The sequence below is a fragment of the Rhinolophus sinicus genome, linkage group LG10, assembly GCF_036562045.2.
Source record: "Rhinolophus sinicus isolate RSC01 linkage group LG10, ASM3656204v1, whole genome shotgun sequence".
Taxonomy (NCBI): domain Eukaryota; kingdom Metazoa; phylum Chordata; class Mammalia; order Chiroptera; family Rhinolophidae; genus Rhinolophus; species Rhinolophus sinicus.
This window is the reverse complement of record NC_133759.1, coordinates 72,137,651-72,163,523: the sequence shown is the minus strand read 5'-3', so window position 1 is coordinate 72,163,523 and position 25,873 is coordinate 72,137,651. Positions and strand designations below refer to the sequence as shown.

The following is a 25,873-nucleotide window of genomic DNA, read 5'->3' as shown; positions in this document are numbered from 1 at the left end:
AAATGATACTATTTCAAAAGATTTTGATTCTTATTGATGCCCCATGTTTTGTCTTATCTAAAGTGTCAGCCCAAGACAAAGTCTACACCACTGAAGTATGAAGTTGGAGATCTCATCTGGGCAAAATTCAAGAGACGCCCATGGTGGCCCTGCAGGATTTGCTCTGATCCATTGATTAACACTCACTCAAAAATGAAAGGTAATGCTTGCAGTTTATTCTACGTGGTAAAATAGAGTTTGGAATTATAAACTTGCAGTTGCCTATAGTACAACCCAATTTTTGTTGCCTTTAGTAATAATCCATTTTTACCTTGGAGCATTTCATGAATGAGTTCCTATTAATATATTTTACTTTTTTGGATATTTTAAAGGTGTTTTATTTTACTCTATAGTTCAAAAATTGTCAATTATTCTATCTGTAGATTCTAGGAAAATGTTAGGCTTATTACCTAAAGTTTACATTGTCCAGGATCACTTTTCAGTGTATTTACGTTTTTCTACTTTAATCTTCAGGTTTATATCATTTTTGTTTTAAAGATGAAACAGGGATAAAAAATGCTTAAGTTATTTTGAATTGTAAAATCTTGATTTAGAGTATTGCCATTAGTTACTGTAGTTGGTTACTTATGTGCTTGTTCTGTTTGAATTCAGGACTCTTATCTTTGAATGGTATATGATGGAGCGGAGACTTGATCTTGAGCTCCCTTTTTCCTATTGATGTGCTTTGTAATTTTACTGTAGTTTTAATATATGTATTTTAGTTTTTGAATGGTCATATACACATAGATTTAAAAAATGAACTCATTACCTCCTTTTATCTGCCCTATTTACCCCTCCTTTCAAGGACTAACCAATTATTATTAATGTTTCTTTCTAGAGTTTCTTTATGTAAATCCACATACACATTCTCATCTCCCTACCTCTTTTAACATAAAAATAGCATATTGTATGATTGTTCTACAGTTGCTTTTTTGACTTCTTGGGGATTTTTCCATGTTAGTGCATTGAAAACTTTTTTTTTTATAACTGCATGGTTTTTCACTTTTTGAATACACTATATTTTACATAACCATTTCCCTGCTGATGGATGTTTAAGTTGTTTCTAATCTTGTGTTGTAAAGACAATTACATACATCTATATATATACAAATGTGTATATATGTATATACATACATACATGTATTTGTGTGTACACACAATGATGTGAAGAATAACTGTGTGTTTTATATATACATGTGTCCACTTATCTGGGGGATGATTTACCAAAAATGGGTTTGCTGGATTTGATTTTATATTTTGAATATTGAATATTGAGTTGCCCAAAGACCTTTATCGCTCTGATTTTTTTGTTTGTTTTGTTTTTTCCCCCCCTTCTGCCTCCCCCCGCCCAGTCCGGTTCAAGCCGTTGTTTCTCAGTCTAGTTGTGTAGGACACCGCTCCCTGGCCCATGCTGGTGTTATGAGCCTTGTGCTCCCCCGGCTGAGGCAGTCGGTCGCCAGTTGTCGGTTGGCCGCTCACAGCAGCTCACGGCATCTCTCGCTGGCTGGCGGCCACTCACCCAGTCCAGCTCAAGGGAGAGCCATTGTTCACAGTCTTAGCTATAGAGGGCGCAGCTCTCTGGCCCATGTGGGAATCGAACCAGTGACCTCAGCATTAGGAGCACGGCGCTCCAACCACCTTAACCTCTGGGCCGGCCCGACAGCTCTCTGTTTTTTAAAAAAATATCTTATTTTTTGTGGTCTGTTTGGACATTTAAATTTAGAAAATTCTTTCAGTCTCCCACGTCTTCCCTTTCTATGCCTGTGGGACTACTGGTTTCTTACTGGGCATTATATTGTTCCTCATGCGCACCAGTTGGGTCCAGGCCATTTATTTGACAAATACTAAGTACATTGTATAGGTACTGTGCTAGGTATAGGGATCCCGTAATGAGCAAAATGTCAGTCTTTCTTGCCCTCATAAATAGAATTCAGTTAAAGAGACATGACACCAGCAAATGATCAGAGAAATAGACAATTACTTAACTGTGGCCCGTGTCCAAGGAAAAATACTGGTTTACAGTCAGTGATATATAGTAGAGCTACCTAACCCTGGACTTTTGGTGCAGGGGGTATTCAGGGCCAGTTTTGCTAGTAAAATTATCTTTGATCAGAGAACTGAGAGGATGAGTAGGACTTAACTAAGGACAAAAGGAGAAGATGGTTCCAGGTACAGAAAAATATTAATTGCTCCACCTCTGAGAAGGCTGCAGCCCATAGACTGATGGAAGGTGGCACAATATGAGGCTGGGGAAGTAGATATGTGTCATTCTGCAACATCTTGCAAACTTCATTTACAAATTTGTATTTTTCCGTAAGAACAATGGGATACCATTAATGGGCTATGAGCAGAGGGTGTTGCGATCTGATCTGTGTTTTTTGTTTGTTTTTAATTAAAGTTTATTGGGGTGACAATTGTTAGTAAAGTTACATAGATTTCAGGTGTACAATTCTGTATTACATCATCTATAAATCCCATTGTGTGTTCACCACCCAGAGTCAGTTCTCCTCCCATCACCATATATTTGATCCCCTTTACCCTCTTCTCCCACCCCCACTCCCCCTTACTCTCTGGTAACCACTAAACTATTGTCTGTGTCTATGAGTTTTTGTTTCTCATTTGTTTTTCTTGTTCTTTTGTTGTTTTTAGTTTTATATCCCACATATATTAGTGAAATCACATGGTTCTCTACTTTTTCTGTCTGACTTATTTAGCATTATAATCTCAAGATTCATCTATGTTATCGCAAGGTCTGTGTTTTTTTTAAGGTTCACTCTGATTGCAATGTAGAAAATGGAATAGGAGGGACAAATAAATTAGAAGAGATAGTTAAAAGTGTCATTGTGGTGATTATGGTGAGATGAAAGTGGTGAAAATAGGAGATAAAATCTGTATGATTTGGTAATGGATGGATAATGGGGAATGAGGGAGAGTAAGATCCTAAGGTTTCTAGCTCCCCGGTTTCTGTATCTCAGGATGGCTCCCGGGTTTTTAGCTTCACCAGTGCATAACTAGTTTTGCCATTTATTGAGAGTACTCGAGTGTCTGTAACTCAGGGGTGACATCGACTTGCTTGTATTCATTGAAGTCATGTGCAGGGAGGGCGTGGACGAAATGGTCTTGGGGCAAAATATGCAGTGAGTAAGAAGGTGGCTTTGAGAAAGCCAACATTTGAGGTCTGTATGGAAGACACTGAGCTTGGGAAAGAGTCGGAAAGAGTCAGAAAGAGATGGAAAACCAGGAGAATGTGATACTGATGATGAGTGTTTTAAGAAGGAAGGTGAGGTCAATTTGGTTGAATGTTGCCTAGAGATAAATAAAATGTCCATTAGGAATAAGTAGGTGAGGATCATTGGTAACATTGTTTTTTTTGGTCGTATGACTGTGGCTGAAGTTGAATTAGACTGATTTGAGGAAATGGAGACAAAGGCAGAGAAATGGGGGTGCTACAGCAAGAGAGATGTTTGGGGTCCAGAGGATTTTTAAAAACTGGCAGGATCATGCAGTTAGTACTGATGAGAAGAGCTCTGGAGATAGGGAGAGGCTGAAGAAGGGAGTGGGGGAGGATCAAAGATGGGATCATAACATAGGATTTCTGAGAAGGGAAGACGGAGATGGGATTCACGTCGCAGTGAGGAATGGGCCCTGACGGGAGCAGGAGCAGCACCCCCTTCCAGGGTTTGTGTTAAGGGTGGCTGAGGGTGCATGTAGTGACTGGTACAACCTACTTGAGGATTCCCAACTGGCCGGTTTCTGAGTCAAGAATGTGGTCACACCAGAGAGCAATTGCCTTTACTGGCAGGAAGAGACCATGTTTTGGGGGCTAGAAAAGGTTAAAACTTTTAAATTCAAAAGAGCTTCCCAGAAAGGCTGAATTCATATAGCTTCCTACTGGAGAAATGATAAAACGTTAAAATGGATCTATTTAACCTTACAGTTCCTTATTTCATATTACTCACGTTTTCCATTTTCTCTTTGCATTTTGTACTTTTCCCTTTTGTTTTCTTTCTTTTTCCCTATAGTTTATGGAAAGCTATAGTCAGCCAACTTCTGGGAAGCTTAAGTAACACTCTTAGTTAACTTTCCATTTTTCTTTGAATGTGCTCCTTTTCCTGTTCATCTCCTTCATAACACATTCCCGGTAGAAGCACCAGTCTTGCTATTGATACTGCCCAGTAGCAGAAATTTTGGATAGCTATCAAAGTAATCCTGATTCCCACTACAATGAAATTATGACCACTATTAATGTCTGACTCTCCTGTAGCAGTATAAGTTACCAGTGTAAAAATTAAACATTATAGTGCAGTTTTTATATTATTGTGATCATGTTTGTTTTCTTAGTGAAGCAAAATATTCCAAATAAACTCAAATTTTTATAAAGGTTTTGGTTTTCACTTTTTAAAAGTCATTACTTATTATATCATATACAGTGCATATAATTTAAAAAGTCAAATGGTAAATTCTACAAGCCTTGTTAGGAAAACAATCTGCTGTCGCTCCATTGCTCCCTCTAAGCACCGGTCAACTTTACTGGCTGGATCTTTTGATATTTATCTCTGTATCTCAAAATTCCAACCTTCTGGATTATACACTTGCATTGGGTTCCACCTCCCACCCAATCTCTAACATCCTTTTGTTTTCCCCATTGTATTGTGATTTTGGTTAGGAATTCAGTGTGTACGTTGTTATATCAGTGTACACAGTACTTTGCTTGCTTTGTCCTCACCACATTTTGTTTTTCGTGGTAGGGGTGTGTGTGTGTGTGTGTGTTGGTGAGGGAGATGGTTTTTAATATTCTGTATATTTATAAAACTCCCCTAGTTTTTATTTTTTCATCATGATCTGATACATTGGTAATTTGTCATTTTCGTCATCTTGAAGAAATCTCACCTTATATATTCCTTCAGTGTACACTAGTTACCTTTTATGCCTGGTGAACAGCTGTCATCTTAAGGATCCGGTTCAACTCTCTAGTTAGTGTTGGATTTCATGTCTTCCTTATTTTGGGTTTACTCACTCATTTTGAATGTATGCCAAGTTCTTCAGTAGTTTCCTGAGAAAGGGAGTGGGAGGTAAATGTTTTGAGACCTTGCATTATGTAAATATATTTTTTATTCTTTTCCTACACTTGTTTGATAGTTTGGCTGGTATAAAATACTAGGCTGGAAATTTTTGCTCAGAATTTTGAAGGCATTGCTCCATTGTCTTCTAGCTTCCAGAGTTGCTATTATATTAAATTTGAGGTTATTTTGATTTTTGATCTTTTGTATTTGATTTTTGTCCCTCTCTTTTGAAAACTTGTAGACTCTTCTCTTTGTTCATATAGTTTGCAAGGCTCCATACGTTTTTGTGATTCTGTTTTCCTCCATTGTAGTGGGCACTTAATATGGGCCCTTTTGATCTACAAATTTACTTTCTTTAATTCTGGGATATTATCTTGAATTATTTCATTGATTATTTCCTTTGCTCTGTTTATCCTCTTTCTGTGTAACTCTTTATCAGATGTTGCCTCTCCTGCATTGGACTTCATAATTTTTTTCCTTTCTTCTTCTTTTTGTTTTTTTTTGGCGTTTTTGTTGTTTTGTTCTTCTTACTTCATAGAGAGTTTCCTCAACTTTGTCTTCAAACCTTTTTTGAGTTTGACATTTTTGTTATGTTTTTAATTCTCAAGAATTCCTTTTTGTTCCCTGCATCTCATTTCATTAGCGCAATATTCTTTTTTTTTGTTCTCTATTTTTTTATGTTTGAGGCTTTCCTTATATCTGTGTTCAAGAGTGAGAACTAAAGAGCCATGTGGGCAGTTCAGAATGTGTAGAGGTTGTCAACCTTTAGTTTCTTTGTAGGGTGACCCCCTCGGTCTCTTGTCAGTACCTTCTCCATTTTTTTTCTTGGCTTGGTGGTGGTACTCCTCAGAGAAGATTCTTTAGCCTCCTACCAAGAGAGTGAGAATCCGGTTTCTTGTGTTCTGGGAGCTCAGTGCAGCGAAAGAAGACTGGGTGGTGGTAGCATTCAGTTTACTCGTTCCCTACTCTGTTTTTTGGTACGGTTTTATTTCTGGATTGTGCTTGGTGTTGATCAGTCTAGAGACCTGTTTTATTCCGTCGAGTAGAAGGAGCTCTAGTCTTCTCTGGGCGAAGGGGTGAGGCATTATCTGGAGGTTTGGCTTGGAGGAGGCAATTTAGGTATCTGCCGCTGCTTGACAGCTTTCAACCAATCCTCCATTTTACTCTCCTAAACTCCAGAGGTACCAGGTGTTCCCAGTTACTTTGCCTTTAAAATGATGCATGGTGTAGTTAAAGTTGGTTCTTGGCTTTGCTCACTGATTTGGCATTCTTGGATCTATTAAGTTAGTTACTATAATACTTATCTATGTGCTTCCCGGCTTCTAAAACTGTATAGCACACTTGTAATTTACACTCAGCTGTCCTCTTGTTCTCCCTGTCCTTAATGGATTTATGTCTTGAAAGTCTCTTTACTGTAGCTTTAGTAGAGATTAACTTCATTTTGACCTGGAAATACTCTTTAACTTGAACAGACCTTCAGCCAATCTTGTTTTTAGACTTTTCTATACTTCTTCTTCTAGGGTATCCTTCACACAGCAGCAACCTGGGGATAAATCAGATTGCTTCCAACTTTTCTAAAGGCAGGCTTATCTTATCATTCAACTCTCTTAGATTTAATGCATCACCATCTGACTTCCAGCTTTCCCAGATTTTTATTGTTTCTTTTTCTATACTTTGTCTTTTGTATTTGTTCCTTTTAAAAACTGTTTTTACTGGTTTTTAGTGGGGTTTCAGAAAGGAACAAAACTAAATTTGAGTATTCAGTCTACGTTCTTTACCTTTAAAGATTTCCACTTTAAAAATATTTAATTGATTTTTTAAAAATTCTTACAATCCTTGTTCATTTGTGTCTGGCTTATTTCACTTAGCATAGTATCTTTAAGGTTTATCCATGTTGTATTATGTATTTCATTCATTTTTAAGGCTTAGTAATACTCCATTGTATGTAAGCAGTAGGTCCCCCCTTATCCTTGGTTTTGCTTTATGCAGTTTTAGTTACCTATGGTCAATTGCAGTCCAAAAATAGGAAATTTCCCCAACCACCCACATAGTCTGCGCCTGACATCCAACCATTGACATCGTTATGCGTCAGTGACCCAGGTCCCTGAAGCAAATGATCCTCCTCCTGATGGATCGACAGGTCAGTAGTAAGCCTAGCGCTGTGTCACAATGCTTGCACTGTTCACTTTGATCTTATCATCTCAAGAAGAAGGGTGAGAGTACAAGAAGATATTTTGAGAGAGAAACCACACTCACATAACTTTCATTACAGTATAATTATTCTATTTTATTATTAGTTATTGTTAATCTCTTACTATGTCTAATGTATAAATTAAACTTTGTCATAGGTATGTGTGTATAGGAAAGGACATAGTAAATATAGGGTACTGTCTGTGGTTTAGGCATCTACTGTGGGTTTTGGAATGTATCCTTCATGGATAAAGAGGAATTACTGTATACTACATTTTGTTCATTCATCTTTCAGTGGATTGTTTTAACCTTTGGTTATTGTGAATAACGCTGCTATGAACATTGGTGTTCAAATAATCTGTTTTGACTTTTTATTATATGACAAGTCTTTTTGTCTTAAATTTTTTTTTTCTTCAAATTTTGTTCTTTTAATTCTTCTTGCTATTACCTTAGTTTAGGTTCTAGTTATCTCATGTGTACACTGTTTTGATAATCTCAGGTCTAGTGAGTCTCCTCTTGTTTCCTCTTAAATATGTTATTCACAGATCAAGAAGATTTATCTTTCTAAGATGCAAAACTAAGCCTGTGGTTCCACAGTTTAAATGAGACTCCTCATTGCCAACATTGTAATAGTCTGGCTCTTACCATGGTATCCACGCTGTTTCAGGTCTGGCCACTGCTTACCGGTTTAGTTTCCCTTTCCTTTCACTTTATGATTTAGTGTTCTAAAGTACTTGTAGTTCCAGCCATTTTCGTTGGTTTTATTCATTCATGCCTTTGAGTATCTGAGCCCTCATACTGGAATTCTCCCCTTCATAAGCAGTTTACCTTTAAAAGTTCTGCCCGGGTGTCCCATTTGTCCTCCAGTTATTGTTTTCCACTTTTTAGTGTTGTTGTTATTGATATTATTATTATTATTGTTACTTTAAGTGCTGAAAGAGTAGTTTATTAGAAGAGATAATTCACTTCAAAGAAATAGAAGTGGACCCGAACAGTAGAGAATGGCTCAAGGGCTAGTGTTATTTTTTTGAAAGTGAATGTTTATGTTACTGGAATTGTCATCATTTTACCACAGTCTATTTCTGTACTTCTTACCCAACAGGCAGTGAGTTCTTTTGTCTTTTCTATACTGCTGGCACATCATAAATGTTCAATCTGTATTACTTATACAGATTTGTTGAATTTACTTATTTATGGGAGAATGATTTAATTCTCAAATGGACTTTAAGAACCTCTGTATAAGTACATATATATCTGACCAATTTTTATCCCTCATTATAAGTGGTTTCTATTGAAAGATTTAACTTACTAGGTAGAGTCTAAGGAATTCAGTTGTTTCAGTTTTTAAAAATGGAATAAACAGAAAATTTAACCAGGTTGTAATTTTATTAATAAGCTGTATTTTTATAGAAAAACAACCATTTCAACTAAAGTTTATGATAGCTACTCATAGGTACGTTTCATTTCTTGGTTTTACAGCTTTGAAATAAGCATTTATAAAGACGCTTCTATTGAAATTAACTTGACATTTTGGCTACTTTTCCAATTACTATGAAGATAGGAGTTTTGAAAGTATTCACAGCTTGTTCTAAAGTTCAGTTTATAAATCTCTCCTTCCCTTTTTCTTTCATTCTGAAGGAAATAGGCTTTTCCTGTTTTTTCAGAGAGTTGTTTACATTCTTTTTTGCCTTTTGAAACAGAATATGATTCTTGTAAGGAAATTAGATTTGAGTTAAAGTGAATTTTTATTTAAAATGATTTCCTTTTCTAGAAAAAGACAAATCATTTGTAGCCCTGACTATATTTCTTTTTTGACATTTTTTAGTGATATGAAAAATGCTAAGTGTATGGGGGATACATATACTAGATAAACTTGATTATAATCTTTCCTGGATGAGATTTTTGTTTTTATTTTTGGTAATTGTATGCATAGAACTTTCAACAACCAGGAAACTGTAGAATAACTAGATTTCTTTTTGTTTTTATTGCTGTTGGGATTTCTTTTTTTCTTTTTCTTTTTTTTAAATTTCTGTATTTTGAAATAGCAAGTTCCACTTTCTCTGCAGAGCCAATGTTGTATTCTGAATTTGCCTTCTCTGAAGTTATTGGACTTACTATGTCTATAAAATGGGAATCATACTACTTGTTTCTTAGAGTTGGTTGTTTAGAAGAATCCATGCCACGCACCTAATATAGGGCCTGGCCTGGAATAGCTACTCCATAAACGTTAGTGTGTTACACATGGCATGGTGTTGAAGCGTTTCTTCCTCATTACATTTTAGCATAGTGTTTTTAGAGTTTGTGTGGTGGTTAGTTCTTGTTCATTGTTATATTTGTGGTGCTGTAGCTTATATGCCCTTTGTATTTTCTAGTAACAAGAGTGTAAGACTTTATAGACTGATGGTAAAAGGAACTTCAGCTGGTTGCTACATGAATTTGTTCTGTGATTAGCTAATCAACCTCTAACTGGTTTAGAATATATAGCTTATCAGACCAAACCATTCTTTCATAAATTTAATCATTTTCTTGCTACATTAATTGAATAGTTAAAATTTTCCTTCTATCTCACCTACTTCAGTTTCTTGTTCAGATTTTTTAGCTCGTTGACTGAATTAATTTGGTAAACAGAAGCTTGTTTGGCAACAATGGTGTGCCTGTTATCTTGATGATGAACAGTCCTGTTTTTAAAGTAATGACACTGGTTCTTCTCCTTATCTAGTTTCCAACCGGAGGCCCTATCGGCAGTACTATGTGGAGGCTTTCGGAGACCCTTCTGAAAGAGCTTGGGTGGCCGGAAAAGCAATTGTCATGTTTGAAGGCAGACATCAGTTTGAAGAGCTACCTGTCCTTAGAAGAAGAGGGAAGCAGAAAGAAAAAGGATATAGGCATAAGGTAAAAACAGCAACAGACCTTCAAATGATCTTCTTGGGTGGGCAGGGAGAAGGTACAGAAGAAGTATTATATTTTTGAAATGTAAGTTATTTCCTGTAGTAGTAGGATATTTGTGAGAAAATAGGTACAAGGCAAGGATTTTTGTTTTTTTACTTTTTCAGGGGTGAGATGGGGCTAGCCTTCCAAATTATTTACACTCAGTTTTTTGAGAGATGATTTCAGCTAATTTTTGCCATGTCACTTAGATGTGACAATAAAAAGTGGCATAATCATCATCTTTGGTTATGTAAGAAGAAAATAATCATCAAAACAATATTCTACTTCTCACTCTCTGGATTAAACATTTCTCTTAAAAATGAGAAAGATAAAGCTTTAAACATTTTTGTTTTGTTTTTGTGTGTGGTGGCGAATGCTTAAGATTGCAGTTTCAAAACTGGTTATGTTTTAATGAAGAACATTTTGGGATTTTTTTTTGTTTTCTTGGCGTTTTATGTTGGCCAAGTAATTTTTTGGCATATTTTAATATTCTTTTATAGTCAATTCTAGAAGGGGAAATAGTTCCTCTTAGATTTGTGTTTCTTACTTTTCTATGTATACATACTTTTAGACGATAAAAATCATAATTAGGATAATTTAGAGTCAGTATGCAGTCCCTGCTATTTTTGAGTTTTCTAAGGACCAATGTCTTTAATTCTAAAACTAGTGTAACAATACGTTCCTTGGGTGGATTAGAAATAATTATAAATATTTAATATGTCATACGGTTGATGCTCCAAAACAACTAGTATGTGCTGCTGTTAACGGAGGCTTATAGCTACATCCTTTGTAATACTTTGGGTAGTTGGTGGTGGGGAAGTGTCAGAGTTTTTGTGTCATACCTTTAGCTATTAGATTAACCAACTCCCTTTTCTGAGATGTTCATTAGAGCTCTCAGGTTCTGGAAAATTGACTTACTCTGGTCGCAGTTGCGAGAATTAATGGGTGTGTGTTTGTATGTAAAATTAACCAGACAGTCAGTTTATTGCTTTATAAGAGGAGGCTACCTGTCTAGTGACCTGAATTTTTACATGTTCAGCAGAACATCCCTTTCACAAGTATTTAAGTATTTGTGAACACTAAGTGTTAGTGAGAACCTTGACTAATACCTATTCTATGAAGCCAAGGAGAGAAATAAATAAGAGTCGGGAAAATTAGGTATATTTCACAGAGCCTCAACGTCCTCATGCATTGAGGAATCAAGGAAAGAGCATATGTAATTTGTTATACACAGAGTGTTTTGGTGTCTCTGGACTGCTTGGTTGTAATCCAGATTGTATGTAACATGTATAGAAGAACTTTGATTAGCCAAGGGCCTACTGATAACCTGAGGTTCAGATTTCAGATCTCCTAGGGCAGGTCTGATGCATTCGTTTCTCCTGTTCTCATTTTTTTTCATATTCATTTCTTTAGCCTTTTCCTTTTTCTTTATGCAGCCGAGCAAGTGCTTGGCCTTCATAAGTCAGGAAGAAAATAAATCCTTATTTAAAGTGTGGAGAGGTAAGTCGGAAGGGTCTGGTTATTTCTTGATTTGGTAATGTGATGTTGATTAGTAATGTAATGCTGTAGTCTAAGTTATGGTCCACTCCTTTGTGCTTATAAAGGCCGAGAGAATGGAGGGTTTATGAGATCAGTCTTTCCTCTGATGACAGATCTTAGTGGTAATGTAGTGTTGAGGACTCCCCATTAGTTAAGCTCTGGGTAAGCTGGGAGTGCTAGCTACCTGGCTGGTCCCATAAAAGGGCCTTGAAGGAAGTAGAAGATACTTTGAAAGCTGATTTGTGAGATGTCCACTGATCAGCTCCCTGTTGCCCGTTCCCCTTTCTTTGATTAGTGACAATCTTTTTCTCCTTTAATTTAAGGTTCCTCAGAAAATTTTGAGTAAATGGGAAGCCAGTGTTGGTCTTGCTGAACAGTATGATGTTCCCAAAGGGTCGAAGAACCGAAAATGTGTCAACAGTTCGATCAAATTGGACAGTGAGGAGGATATGCCATTTGAGGACTGTACAAATGATCCTGAATCTGAACATGACCTGTTGCTTAATGGCTGCTTGAAATCTCTGGCGTTTGACTCTGAACATTCTGCAGATGAGAAGGAAAAGCCTTGTGCTAAGTCTCGAGCCAGAAAGAGCACTGATAATCCAAAAAGGACTTGTGTGAAAAAGGGCCACATGCAGTTTGAATCACATAAGGAAGAACGGAGGGGAAAGATTCCCGAGAACCTTGGCATAAACTTTATTTCTGGGGATGTATCTGATAAGCAGGCTTCTAATGAACTTTCCAGGATAGCAAACAGCCTTACTGGGGCTGGCACTGCCCCGGGAAGTTTCCTGTTTTCTTCTTGTACAAAAAACACTGCAAAGAAAGAATTTGAGACTTCAAATTGTGACTCTTTACTGGGCTTGTCTGAGGGTGCCTTGATTTCTAAGCGTTCTGGAGAGAAGAAGAAGCTCCAACGAGGTCTGGTGTGCAGTTCAAAAGTTCAGCTCTGCTATATTGGAGCAGGTGATGAAGAAAAACGAAGTGATTCCATTAGTATCTGTACCACTTCTGATGATGGAAGTAGTGATCTGGATCCTATAGATCATAGTTCAGAGTCTGATAACAGTGTTCTTGAAATTACAGATGCTTTTGATAGAACAGGGAACATGTTATCCGTGCAGAAAAGCGAAAAGGTAAAGTATGCTAGGTATCCTGCCACGAACACTAAGGTAAAAGCAAAGCAGAAGTCCCTCATTACTAACTCACATACAGATCACTTAACAGATTGTACTAAGACAGCAGAGTCTGGAACTGAGACATCTCAGGTTAATCTCTCTGATTTTAAAGTGTCCACTCTTGTCCGCAAACCCCAATCAGATTTTAGAAATGATGGCCTCCCTCCAAAATTCAACACCCCATCCAGCATTTCCAGTGAGAACCCACTAATAAAGAGTGGGGCTACAAATCAGGCTCTGTTACATTCAAAAAGCAAACAGCCCAAGATCCGAAATGTAAAGTACAAACATAAAGAAAATCCAGTTGTAGTAGAAGCTCCAGTTATAAATGAGGACTGCAGTTTGAAATGCTGTTCTTCGGATTCCAAAGGCTCTCCTTTGGCTAGCATTTCCAAAAGTGGGAAAGTGGATGGACTGAAACTACTGAGCAACATGCATGAGAAAACCAGGGATTCAAGTGACATAGAAACAGCAGTGGTGAAACATGTTCTGTCAGAGTTGAAGGAGCTCTCTTACAGATCCTTAAGTGAAGATGTCAGTGACTCTGGAACATCAAAGCCATCAAAACCATTACTTTTTTCTTCCACCTCCAGTCAGAATCATATACCTATTGAACCGGACTACAAATTCAGTACGTTGCTAATGATGTTGAAAGATATGCACGATAGTAAGACCAAGGAGCAGCGGTTAATGGCTGCTCAAAACTTGGTCTCCTATCGGAGTCCTGGTCTTGGGGACTGTTCTACCAGTAGTCCTGTAGGGACATCTAAGGTCTTGGCTTCAGGAGGCTCCACTCACAGTTCAGAAAAAAATGGAAATGGCACTCAGGATCCAGTCCATCCTAGCCCTAGCGGGGGTGACTCTGCACTATCTGGGGAGTTGTCTGCCTCTCTACCTGGCTTAGTGTCCAACAGAAGAGACCTCCCTGCTGCTGGCAAAAGTCGTTCAAACTGTGTCACTAGGCGCAACTGTGGGCGATCAAAGCCATCATCCAAATTGCGAGATGGTTTTTCAGGCCAGATGGCCAAGAGCACAGTGAACCGTAAAGCCTTAAAGACAGAGCGCAAAAGAAAACTGAACCGGCTTCCAGGTGTGACTCCAGAGGCTGCACTACAGGGAGAGAGTGGGGTTTCAGAGAATGGCTTTTTGAGAGGTGGTGCAGAAAACCCTGCTAAAGAAGAACCCCTTCAATTAATGGGCCCTTTAACAAATGAAGACAGTGCATGTTTTTCCGATGTTCATTTTGACAACAAAGTCAACCAATCTGACCCTGATAAAATTCCTGAAAAAGGCCCCTCTTTTGAAAATCGAAAGGGCCCAGAGCTGGACTCTGAAATGAACAGTGAGAATGATGAACCCAGTGGTCTAAATCAAGTGGTGCCTAAAAAGCGATGGCAGCGTTTAAACCAAAGGCGCACTAAACCTCGTAAGCGCACTAACAGATTTAGGGAGAAAGAAAACTCTGAGGGTGCCTTTGGGGTCTTGCTTCCTGCTGACCCTGTAAAGAAGGGGGATGAGTTCCCAGAGCATAGACCTCCTCCTTCGACAAACATACTGGAGGATGTGCTGACAGATCCAAATCATGCCGGCCGCTTAGATTCAGTTGGGCCACGGTTGAATGTTTGTGATAAATCCAGTGCCAGCATTGAGGAGATGGAAAAGGAGCCAGGAATTCCCAGTTTGACTCCCCAGCCTGAGCTTCCTGAACCAGGTAAGGATTCTTGACTGCTGTAGAAAGGGATTAGAGGAAGTTGTGATAATGACCACCTCTGAAGTTGGTCTGTTTTAATGGAAGGGCTAAGTGTAAACTGGGAGGGAGGGATTATCACTTGAAGAAACAGCTTTATGCAGAAGGGTCTGAATGTTGAGGACCAGGTTTCTGTATATTTTCAGAAGTTGTTTAATCAGAAGCTCATTTTTCCCCCCTTTGGCTTTTAGTAGTTTTCAGTAACATTTTGTTGGTTTTCCTACCTTTTTAAATCCATAAACTTTTTGGGATTTGATCTGGTATTGTAGGTTATTGAGAGACTCTGAGCCTGAGATTTAAATCGAGTTGCTTACAAAAAGCAAATAGATTTTATTGAACATTAGGTTTCCTTTGACCACAACTTAAGGAAAGTCCACCTGTTAGGTAGTAGACAGAGGGGACATATGCTTTTGAAAAAATGCAAGTGTTCTGTAGCACGTGTGTTAAGGCCGTAGATGTCTTACATCACTTCTAGAATACGGTTTGAGAGTGAAGTACCAGCTATCCTGCCTCAGCAGCAGAAAGAAAACAGAAGTCTTTCAAGATATTAATAAATACATTGTAGTTATTGAGGATAAAACTGATTATTCTTAAACATAAGATTTCTCAAAAATTGTTTACCATAGTAGGTTGTTTCCTAACAGCTTTATTGATAGAATCTACATACCATGAAATTCATCTTTTTAAAGTTTATATTTCACTGATTTTTAATATAGACTTGTGCAATCAACATTATCAGTTTTAAAACATTTGCATCACCCCAGAAAGAAACCTTATCCCCTTTATCAATTTCCCTTCATTTGTCCTCAATTTATATAGATTTGCCTATTCTGTACATTTTATATAAATGGTATCATACAATAATTGTGTTTGGTTCTTTCACTTAGCATGCATCAGTGCTTTATTTTTATTGTGGTAAAAACATATAAATTTACTCTCTGAACAAGTTTAAAGTGTATGAGGTGTGATAAAAAAATACGGTGAATGTTTAAATTTAAAATTTTTATTGCTGTAAAAGACACATTGTCATTAATCCCCCTCGCTTCCAACACACGTATCCCATCATTCTTGCCACTTTGGGAAGCAGTTCTGGAAGTCCACTTTCGTGAGTTTCTTTAGTTGTGTTATCATGGCTGCCTTGATGTCCTGAATCATTTTGACTTTGGGGAAGAGCCAGAAGTTGCACGGTGCCCGAGCTGGTGAATAAGGTGGATGAGGACACACCGTAATGTTTTTATTTGACAGAAATTGCCATGTACCAGAAATGATGTGTGACACGGAGCGTTGTCATGTTGGAGGACACTTTAAAACACACCTCTCCACTGTAGCTCACTCCCGACTGCATGGAACAAGTTGAAACTTGTCACACAGTCTTACTAAGGTTTGGCGCGCCACTACCCGTATTAAAGATCCCTGCCTTTCTGTTGGATGGCACTCGGCAGCAGCATTCACTGTATTTTTTTGATCACCTCTCGTACGTTGCAGTATTAACGATATGCACATTGTTGTACAACAGGTTTCTACGACTTTTTCATCTTGCATGTCTGAAACTCTATATCCATTGAACAATAACTCCTCGTTTTTTCCTTTGCCCAGCCCCAGCAACCACCATTCTCATTCTGTTTCTCTGAGTTCGATTACTGTAGATACCACATATAAATGGAATTACAGTGTTTGTCTTTTTGTGATTGGATTATTTCATTTAGCATAGTGTCCTCAAGGTCTATCCATGTTCTAGCATATAACAAGATTTCCTTCTTTTTTGAGGCTGGATAAAAGTATGTTATATGTACATATAAAATTTTCTTGAGCTTTTCATTTGTCAATGGACATTTAGGTTGCTTCCATATCTTGGCTATTGTGAATAATGCTGTAGACAACATGGGTGTTACAAATATTTCTTTGAGATCCTGTTTTTAATTCTCTAGGTGTATACGCAGAAGTGAGCTAACTGAATCGTGTAATAATTCTATTTATAATTTTTTGAGGAATCTTCATATTGGTTCCCAAAGCGCCTGCAGCGTTTTACATTCCTACCAACAGTGCTCTAGGATTCCAATTTCTCCGCATCCTCGCCAACACTTGTTATTTTAATTTTAGTTTTTTGATAGTGGTCATCCTAACAGGTGTAAAGTGATACCTCATTGTTGTTTTGATTTGAATTTCCTGGTAATTAGTGATGTTGAGCATCTTTTCATATGTTTGTGGGCCATTTGTATATCTTCTTTGAAGAAATGTCTGTTCTGAGTTCTTTGCCCATTTTTTAAAAGGGTTTTTTTGTTTGTTTGTTTTGTTAGTGAGTTCTGGGAGATGTTTATTCTGCATAATCACCCTTTCTTTAACATATGGTTTGCAAATATTTTCTTTCATTCTGCAGGTTTTTTCACTTCGTAAAATTGTTTCCTTTGCTGTGCAGACATTTTAAAGTTTGATGTAGTCCAATTTGTCTGTTTTTGCTTTTGTTACTTGTGCTTTTGATGTCATATCAAAGATATCATTGCTCATTCTAATGTTAGGAATCTTTTCCCCTATTTTTAAATTTAATTTAATTTAATTTTTTTAAAAGATTTTATTGGGGAAGGGGGGGAACAGGACTTTATTGGGGAACAGTGTGTACTTCCAGGACTTTTTTTCCAGGTCAAGTTGTTGTCCTTTCAATCTTAGTTGTGGAGGGTGCCGTTCAGCTTCAAGTTGTTGTCCTTTCAGTCTTAGTTGTGAGGGCGCAGCTCAGCTCCAGGTCCAGTTGCCGTTGCTAGTTGCAGGGGGCACAGCCCACCATCCCTTGTGGGAGTCGAACGGGCAACCTTGTGGTTGAGAGGACGCACTCCAACCAACTGAGCCATCTGGGAGGCAGCTCAGCTCAAGGTGCCGTGTTCAATCATAGTTGCAGCAGGCGCTGCCCACCATCCCTTGCAGGACTCGAGGAATTGAACTGGCAGCTTTGTGGTTGAGAGCCCATGCTCCAACCAACTGAGCCATCCGGGAGGCAGCTCAGCTCAAGGTGCTGTGTTCAATCTTAGCTGCAGGGGGTGGAGCCCACCATCCCTTGTGGGACTCGAGGAATTGAACGGGCAACCTTGTGGTTGGGAGCCCACTGGCCCATGTGGGAATCGAACTGGCAGCCTTTAGAGTTAGGAGCATGGATCTCTAACCGCCTGAGCCACCGGGCCGGCCCCGGAATCCTTTTTCTTAATGTAGGCACTTTTTGCTATAAACTTTTCTCTTAGTGCTTTTTTTGCTGTGTCTGGTAATTTTTGAGATTATGTTTTCATTTTCATTTGTCTCAAGATATTTTTTGATTTTTTAATTAATTTCTTCTGGGGGTGGGGGTGGGAGATGAGGGTAAGGGGGATCGAATATATGGTGATGGAAGGAGAACTGACTCTGGGTGATGAACACACAATGGGATTTATAGATGATGTAATACAGAATTTTACACCTGAAATCTATGTAATTTTACTAACAATTGTCACCCCAATAAATTTAATAAAATAAAATTAAAAAAAAAAATTTCTTCTCTAACCCATTGGTTGTTCAAGAGTGCATTAAGTTCTACATATTTGTAAGTTTTCCGGTTTTCCAACTATTGATTTATAGTTTCATTCTAATGTAATTGGAAAGATACTTGGCATGATTTCAGTCTTGAATTTTGTGGTCTATCATGTGATCCATCCTGGAGAATGTTTGGTGCGCACTTGGGAAGAATGTGTATTGTATATATGTCTGTTAATATTAGTTGGTCTATAGTGATGCTCAGGTTCTCTCTTTTCATGTTAATCTTCTGTCTGGTAGTTCTATTCATTATTGAAAGCTGGGCATTTTACTATTATTTTACTGTCTGTTTCTTCTGTCAGTGTTGGCTTCATATATTTCGGTGCTCTAATGTTATGTGTATATATGTTTATAATTGTTATCTTCTAAAGTATGTTCAAAATTGTTTATTATCCTAGTGAACCGACCATTTTATCATAATATAATGATCTTAATTTGTCTTGTGATAGTTTATTTTTATTTATTTTTTAATTAGTTTCAGGTATACAAAGCAAAGAAATAGACATTTAAACCCCTGATAAAGTGATAACCAACCCCCCCCCAAGCTACTACCCTTCTGACAATTTACATAGCTGTTACAATACCATCGACTATCTTTCCTATGTAGTACTCCACATCCTGTGTCTATATAAACCTACATATTTAGTTATAGTTGACATTCGATATTATTCTACTTCAGCTTCAGGTGTATAGTGCATTGGACACAGTCTATGACGTGATCCCCCTGATAAATCCAGTGCCCATTTGGCACCTTACATGATCTTTACAACATTGACGATCATATTCTCCATACTGTATTAACTACCAATTTGTATTTCTTAATATCTTCACCTTTTTTATTCTGCCACCAACCCTATTCCCCTCTATCACCCTGATAGATCTAGTACCTATCTGGCACCTTTACAATATCATTGACTATATTCCTTATGCTATAACCTACAACCCCATGACTACTGTGTAACAACTAATTTGTACTTCTTAATCCCTTCCCTTTTCACCTATCTATAACTCCCCTCCCATCTTAAAGAATCCCTCTGAGATTCCTTGTAATACTGGTTTGGTGGTGATGAGCTCCTTCATCTTTTTCTTGTCTGGGAAGCTCCTTATCTGTCCTTCAATTCTAAATGATAGCTTTTCAGGGTAGAGCAATCTTGGTTGTATGTCATTGCTTTTCATCACTTGGAATATTTCCTGCCACTCCCTTCTTGCCTGTGAAGTTTCTGTTGAGAAATCAGCTGCCAGTCTTATGGGGGCTCCCTTGTAGGTAACTTAACTGCTTTTCTCTTGCTGCTTTTAAGCTTCTTTCTTTGTCTTTAACCTTTGGCATTTTAATTATGATGTGTCTTGGTGTTGGCTACCTGTGGGTTTATCTTGTTTGGGACTCTCTGTGCTACCTGGGCTTGTTTCCTTTACCAGATTAGGGAAGTTTTCTGTCATTATTTCTTCAAATAGGTTTTCAATTCCTTGCTCTTTCTCTTCTCCTTCTGGTACCCCTATAATGCAAATGTTGGTATGCTTGATAGTGTCCCGGAGGCCCCTTAAAACGCTCCTCAATTTTTTGGATTCTTTTTTCTTTTTGCTGTTCTGGCTGGGTGTTTTCTGCTGCCTTATCTTCTACATCGCTGGTTGGATCCTCTCCTTCGTCTAATCTGTTGATTCCCTGTAATATATTCTTCATTTCCATTATTATATCCTTTATTTCTGACTGGTTCTTTTTCATGGTTTCCATCTTCCATTTTTATGCTTCCTATTTCTCTGTTGAAGTTCTGCCTGCTGTCATTGAGCATTCTTATAACCGGTGTTTGGACCACTGCATCTGGTAGTTTGCTTATCTCCATTTTGCTTAATTCTTTTTCTGGAGCTTTGTTCTGTTCTTTTATTTGGGACATGTTTCTTTGTCTCCCCATTTTGGCTGTCTTCCTGTGTTTGTGTCTCTCTATTAGGTAGGGCTGCTATGTCTTCTGGTCTTAGTAGAGTGGCCTTATGTAGAAGCTGTGCTGTGGGGTTCAGTGGTGCAGTCTTTCTGGTCACCTGAGCCACGTGCTCCAGGTGTGTCCCTTGTGTGTGTTGTGTGTGCCCTCTTATAGTTGAGCCGTGGTTGATAATTGCATGTCAGTGTGAGGGACTGACCATCGGGTTCATTGGTTTTGAGGACTGGCCTTGACTACAGTGGAAGAGTTGTTATGCAGGGGCTGACCCTACAGAGCAGGATCTCCCTTAACAGGACTTGCCTACCGAATCTGCCCCCTTGGGTGTGTCATACTTGAAGGCCGCTGGGTGATGCTCCAGCTCATTTTTAAGCTGGCCACTGGAGGCGCCAGCCCCAGGGCCACCTTAGTGGGCATGCACTGTAGGTCAAGTTCAGCCACAGCCCGTGCACCACCATGGCCACCTGGCAGGAGCCACAGAGAAATCCGCAGACGGCTGCCGCCGGTGCTGTGCTACAAAGCACCTTGAGAGACCAAGCTGCAAACCAAGGCCTGCTGCTGCTAGTGCCAGCTTAGGGCTGCTCAGCCAGAGGTACAGGACATGCTCAAGCCAGTTGCTGCTTGTCTGGGTTCCACGAACCTTTGAGAGAACCTAGGAAAATCTGTAGCTTTACCCAAAGCAGGCGTTCTGCATGAAAAAGCCACTGGAAGCGGCCTGGGTATTCCAGAAAGTTGGTCAGGACCAGGTCTTGAATTGCCTGGGCGTGGCAAATGAACAGCAGATTCAGACATGGCAGCTGCCTTCTTCTGCACATGGGAAAGGGGGAGGGCTCAGCAAAGAATCAGTGGCCTCCACCAGCTCCCCCACCCAGGAGAAAGCCACTTCTCCAGCCCCTGTCCCAAGACAGACAACTCAGTTCCTCACTGTGTCCCTGCCACCTCTCCAGCTGCTGCCCCAGCGCTGGATCTCAGAGTGAGTGATTCTGTTGGTGGGTAAGTCCATGCACGGTCCCTCTAAGAGGAGAGCCTAGGAGTACAGCCGTCCTTGGTTTCGCTCAGTCACAACTCCACTGGTTTTCACAACAAGCAATTCTGGGGACTTCTCTTCCCGGCACTGGAATCCTGGGCTAAGGTGGGGCTGGGACCTCTCACTCCTTTGGGGGATGAGGGGGGACTCCCACAGCCGAAATAACCCTCCTTATCTTTAATGATCACATGCAAGTGTGGGACCAGCTCGGTCCACGTCTCTGCCCTTCCTACCAGTCTGGAGTGGGTGTCCTTGGTTGAAAGGCTTCAGTTCAGCTTGATTTTAGGCGATTCTCAGTAATGGTGGTTTTGTAGATTAGTTGTGCTTTTGATGCGGTTGTGAGAGAAGGTAGCACAGTGTTTACCCAATGCGCCATCTTGGTTGTTTCCCTGTCATGTGATAATTTTAACTCAGGTCTATTTTGTCTAATCAGGCCACCTCTGCTCTGATTTGCGTGTATCTTTTTTTATCCTTTCAATTTCAGCCTATGTGTGTCTTTACATCTAAGGTGATATATCTTGTAGAGAAGTTATAGTTGCATCTTGTTTTTTTTTTTTTAAATAAATTTTACTGGGGAATATTGGGGGACAGTGTGTTTCTCCAGGGCCCATCAGCTCCAAGCCGTTGTCCTTCAATCTAGTTGTGGAGGGCACAGCTCAGCTTCAAGTCCAATGGCTGTTTTCAGTCTTTAGTTGCAGGGGGCGCAGCCCACCATTCCATCTTTGAAATATCATAAATAAGTCTGAGGAATCACTCGACATCTTGATGTTTCTATAGCTGGACTACTTAGATCTTTTTTATCAGCCTGCTAAACTGTTCCTTGTTCAGAAACAGATACCATCCCAAAATTTTCTGATATACTTGTTTTTAACTGTGTGGCTTGTTGAATCAAAGCAGCTGAATTTGATACAAGTTCAATATCATTTCCTTTAAGAATTAACTCATCTTTCTGGGCTTGAGCTACTGAACAATCAATACCTGACATCATCTGAACCCTGTAGATATATTTTTCACCCAGGAAATTTCAGATTTCAACAAGAGAACCATTCTCTTGAATAACGACGTTGATGGGGAAGTGAGCACACACAGGCCTCATCTTGTAACAGAAGCCCAACGTAGCATCCTTGATCAAGTTCTGTCCGTGACTACAGATAGTATGAACAGTAGCCAGTTCCTTTCTATTTCCCCACCATTTGTCAACCAGGAGCCTCTTCTTTCCAAAGAGACTGAGTTCTGCTTTGATGGGATTGAAATCCCTCTGCAGGGTGCCTCTGGGGCCCTTCACAATAACTGCGCCCCTTCAGAGTGACATCCACATTTTCTGGAATGTCCACCATCTGGTTGCTGAGATTGGTCTTCATCCTCGTAGTAGATGCAGCAAAGAACTTGATTATATCATTTTACTCCCTTCTGGCATATGAGGTTTCTGCTGAGCTCCCTTGCTCATACTCTAATGTGAGCTCCCTTGTCCTTGACTAGTTGCTTTTCTCACTGCATTTAAGGTTTTCTTTTTGTCTTTTGACAGTTTGATTACAGTGTATTTCAGCGTGGGTCTCTTTGGGTTGGAGATCTTGAGCTTCTAAATTTGAATGTCTGTTTCCTGCCTCAGATTTGGGGATTATTGGCCATTATTTATTCAGATAAGCTCCCTATCCCTTTCTATGTCGCTTCCCCTTTTGGAACTCCCGTAATGTGTGTATTACACTTGATGGTGTCTGTAAGTTCTTATGCTTCACTTTTCTTCACTCTTTAATTTTTGCTAATCTGACTTGATAATTTCAAATGACCTGTCTTAGAGTTTGCTGATTCCATTCTATGCTTAAGTCTGCTGTTGAATCTCTAGTGAGTTTTTCAGTTCAGGTACTGTATTCTTTAGCTCCAGAATTTCTGTTTGGTTCTTATTTATAGTTACTAACTCTTTGTTGATATTTTAATTTGTTCATATTACTTTTTTCTGGTTTCTTTTACTTATCTGTGTTCTCTTGTAGGTCACTGAGCTTTTTTAAGACAATTACTTGAATTCTTTGTCTGATAATTCATTGATCTCTGTTACTTTGTGGTTGGTTTCTAGGAGTTTAGTTTGATTCTTTGGGCCATGTTTTCCTGTTTCTTCTTGTACTTTGTGATCTTTCTTGGGGGGAGGAGGGCTGAGTTTTATGCATTTGAATAAACAACCACTTCTCCCAGTCTTTATGAACTGGCTTCATATAGGGGAAGACTCAACCAGTCGTGTCTGCTAGAGATTCTGGGAACCTTTTGGAGGATGGGCCTCTCTGGGCATCTGTGTATAACTCCCTAATTGAAGAGGTTTGCCCATTTCTTTTTCAAGGACTTGTAATCTCTTGCTCCCTCTAGTGTCTTTCTGCAGTGCTGCAGGTTCACTGGTGCTACTGGAACGAGGTCCCCACTCTCTCATTATCCGTGGATCCAAAGCATGCTGGCCTCCCATCAGTTCCCAGAAGCAGATGAGACAGATACTAGCCCCTTGGGCAATTCTCCAAAAATCTGGATTGCCAAATGCTTGCTCCACTCTTTCCCCTTCCGTTGTAGAGAGAAGCCGTGAATTCAATGGTCTCTGATCTTACTAAGCCATGCTGGCCTCTGTCGGCCTAATTGCAGGCCCTCTGATTTCACAGCGTGTTACCCACTCTCCCCCTTGTTTTTAGCGGGCCCCCAGGATTCCAAACTATGCGGGTTCCTTTAGTGCTTCTGATCAGTTTAGACAGAAACTGTCTCTTGAAAACCTGGAATGTTGGACACGTGTGCCACCTCCCTCCTCTCTCCTTGGATCCATGAAGGGGAGGGAGCTCTGTTGTGCTTGCTTTGGGAGTGGCAATTTCAGAAAAAGTGAATTGGCTCTTAAACCCATTTCAGTGCTGCTATTGTTGACTTTGCACTCGCCTGGGGTACTGCAAGTTCTTAACTGGTTTCTAGAGTGCTCATAAAGGTATTTTGATGAGCATATTGTTAATTTGGAGTCTCTGTGAAGGAAATAGTGTGAGGACTTCCTATTCTGCCATCTTGCTTTTGTCACTTTTGCTGCATGTCATGTTATAATGCCAAATAATATTCTGTTGTACGAAAAAATATTTTATCAATTGATAGACATTTGGATTGTTTCCATTTTAATTATTGAATATTAAGATTTTTTTACATCCTCTAGATAAAAGTCCTTTATTAGATATGATTTGTGAGTATTTTCTTAGTTTTGTGGGTTTTTCCTTTTACATTCTTGATTGTGTATTTTGAAGCACAAATGTTTGTAATCTTGATGAAGTCTAATTTGTCTGTTATTTCTTTGATTGGTTTCATATCTAAGTGTAACCATTGCCTGATCGTTGTCTCAGTGCCATTTGTGGAAAAGGGTATTCTTTTCCCACTGAATGGTCTTGACACCCTAGTTAAAAATTGAACCATCAATGTGGTGGTTGATTTCTAGGCCCTCCCTTCCTTTCTATTGATACATGTGTCTATCTTTATACCAGTACCACAAAGTCCTAATTACCCTATCTTTGTAGTAATTAATTGTTATAAATTTGAAATTGGACAGAATGCATCCTTCAACTTTTTTCCCCCAAGATCATTTTGGCTCCTCTGGATTTTTTACAGCATTGTTATATTAATTTTCTGCAAAAAGACAGCTGGAATTTTGGTATGGATTTTGCTGAATCTGCGGGTCAGTTTGGGCAGTGTTGCCATTGTAACAATATCAAGTTTTCCAAACTGAAAAAGGGGTGGCTTTCCATAAATTTAGACTGTCTTCTATCCCTTTCAACAATGTTTTGTAGTTGTCATTGAACAAGTCTTGTACTACTTTTGTTCAATTTATTCCTAAATATTTTATTCTGTTTTGATACTATTATAAATGAAGTTACTTTTCTTAATTTCATTTGTGGATTACTCAACACAAGTATATAGAAATGTAATTGATTTTTGTATATTGGTCTTGTATGTTGCAACCTTTCTGAACTCATTTTTTACCTCTATTCATTTTATTGTGAATTCCTTAGGATTTTCTACATACATGATTATGTCATCAGCTAATACAGGTAGTTTTACTTCATCCTTTCCAATCTGGATACCTTTTATTTCTTTTTCTTGCCTTATTACTCTAGCTGTAGCCTGCAGTGCAGTGTTGAGGATAAATGGGGTGAACAGACATTGTTGTCTTGTTCCTGATCTTAAGGGGAAAGCATCCAGTTTTTTACCATAAACTATGATTTAGATCGCCTTTCAGGTTGAGAAAGTTTCCTTCTATACCTAGTTTCTTTAGTTTGTCAGATATTTTTTCTGTATCTGTTGAGATGATCATTCCTTTTTATTTTTTATTCTGTTAACATGTACGAATGACAGATTGTTTTTTCTTAAAAACTTTTTTATTTCTTAATTACAGTTGGCAATATTATATTAATGTCAAATGTACAGCATAGTAGTCAGATATTTATATAACTTAGGAGGTGATCTGCCCAATAAGTCTTGTACCCACTACCATACATTGTTATAAAAATAATATTAACTATATTCCCAAGGTATAACTTACATCCCTGTGACTATTTTGTAATTTCCAATTTGTCCTTCTTAATCCTTTTCCCCCTTTCCACCCAACCCTCAAACCCCTCTCCCATCTGCCAACCATCAGTTCTCTGTGTCTGTGAATTTTTCTGTTTCGTTTGTTTATTTTG

The 25,873-nt window shown here is 38.8% G+C and overlaps 1 protein-coding gene and 1 pseudogene across 12 annotated transcripts in view; one reads left to right on the top strand and one right to left on the bottom strand.

Moving 5' to 3' along the window:
- The window catches only part of NSD1 (nuclear receptor binding SET domain protein 1), a 141,041-nt gene that overhangs the window by 54,026 nt on the left and 61,142 nt on the right, over positions 1 to 25,873 (top strand). For all 12 annotated transcript variants that reach the window (XM_074313410.1, XM_074313415.1, XM_074313409.1 and 9 more), the window contains 3 exons: positions 64 to 199; positions 10,012 to 10,184; positions 12,083 to 14,648. In XM_074313410.1, coding sequence (XP_074169511.1) covers positions 64 to 199; positions 10,012 to 10,184; positions 12,083 to 14,648 — 2,875 coding nt within the window. The remainder of the gene's footprint in view (positions 1 to 63; positions 200 to 10,011; positions 10,185 to 12,082; positions 14,649 to 25,873) is intronic.
- On the bottom strand, positions 22,000 to 22,585 carry LOC109434228 (large ribosomal subunit protein uL6; annotated as a pseudogene).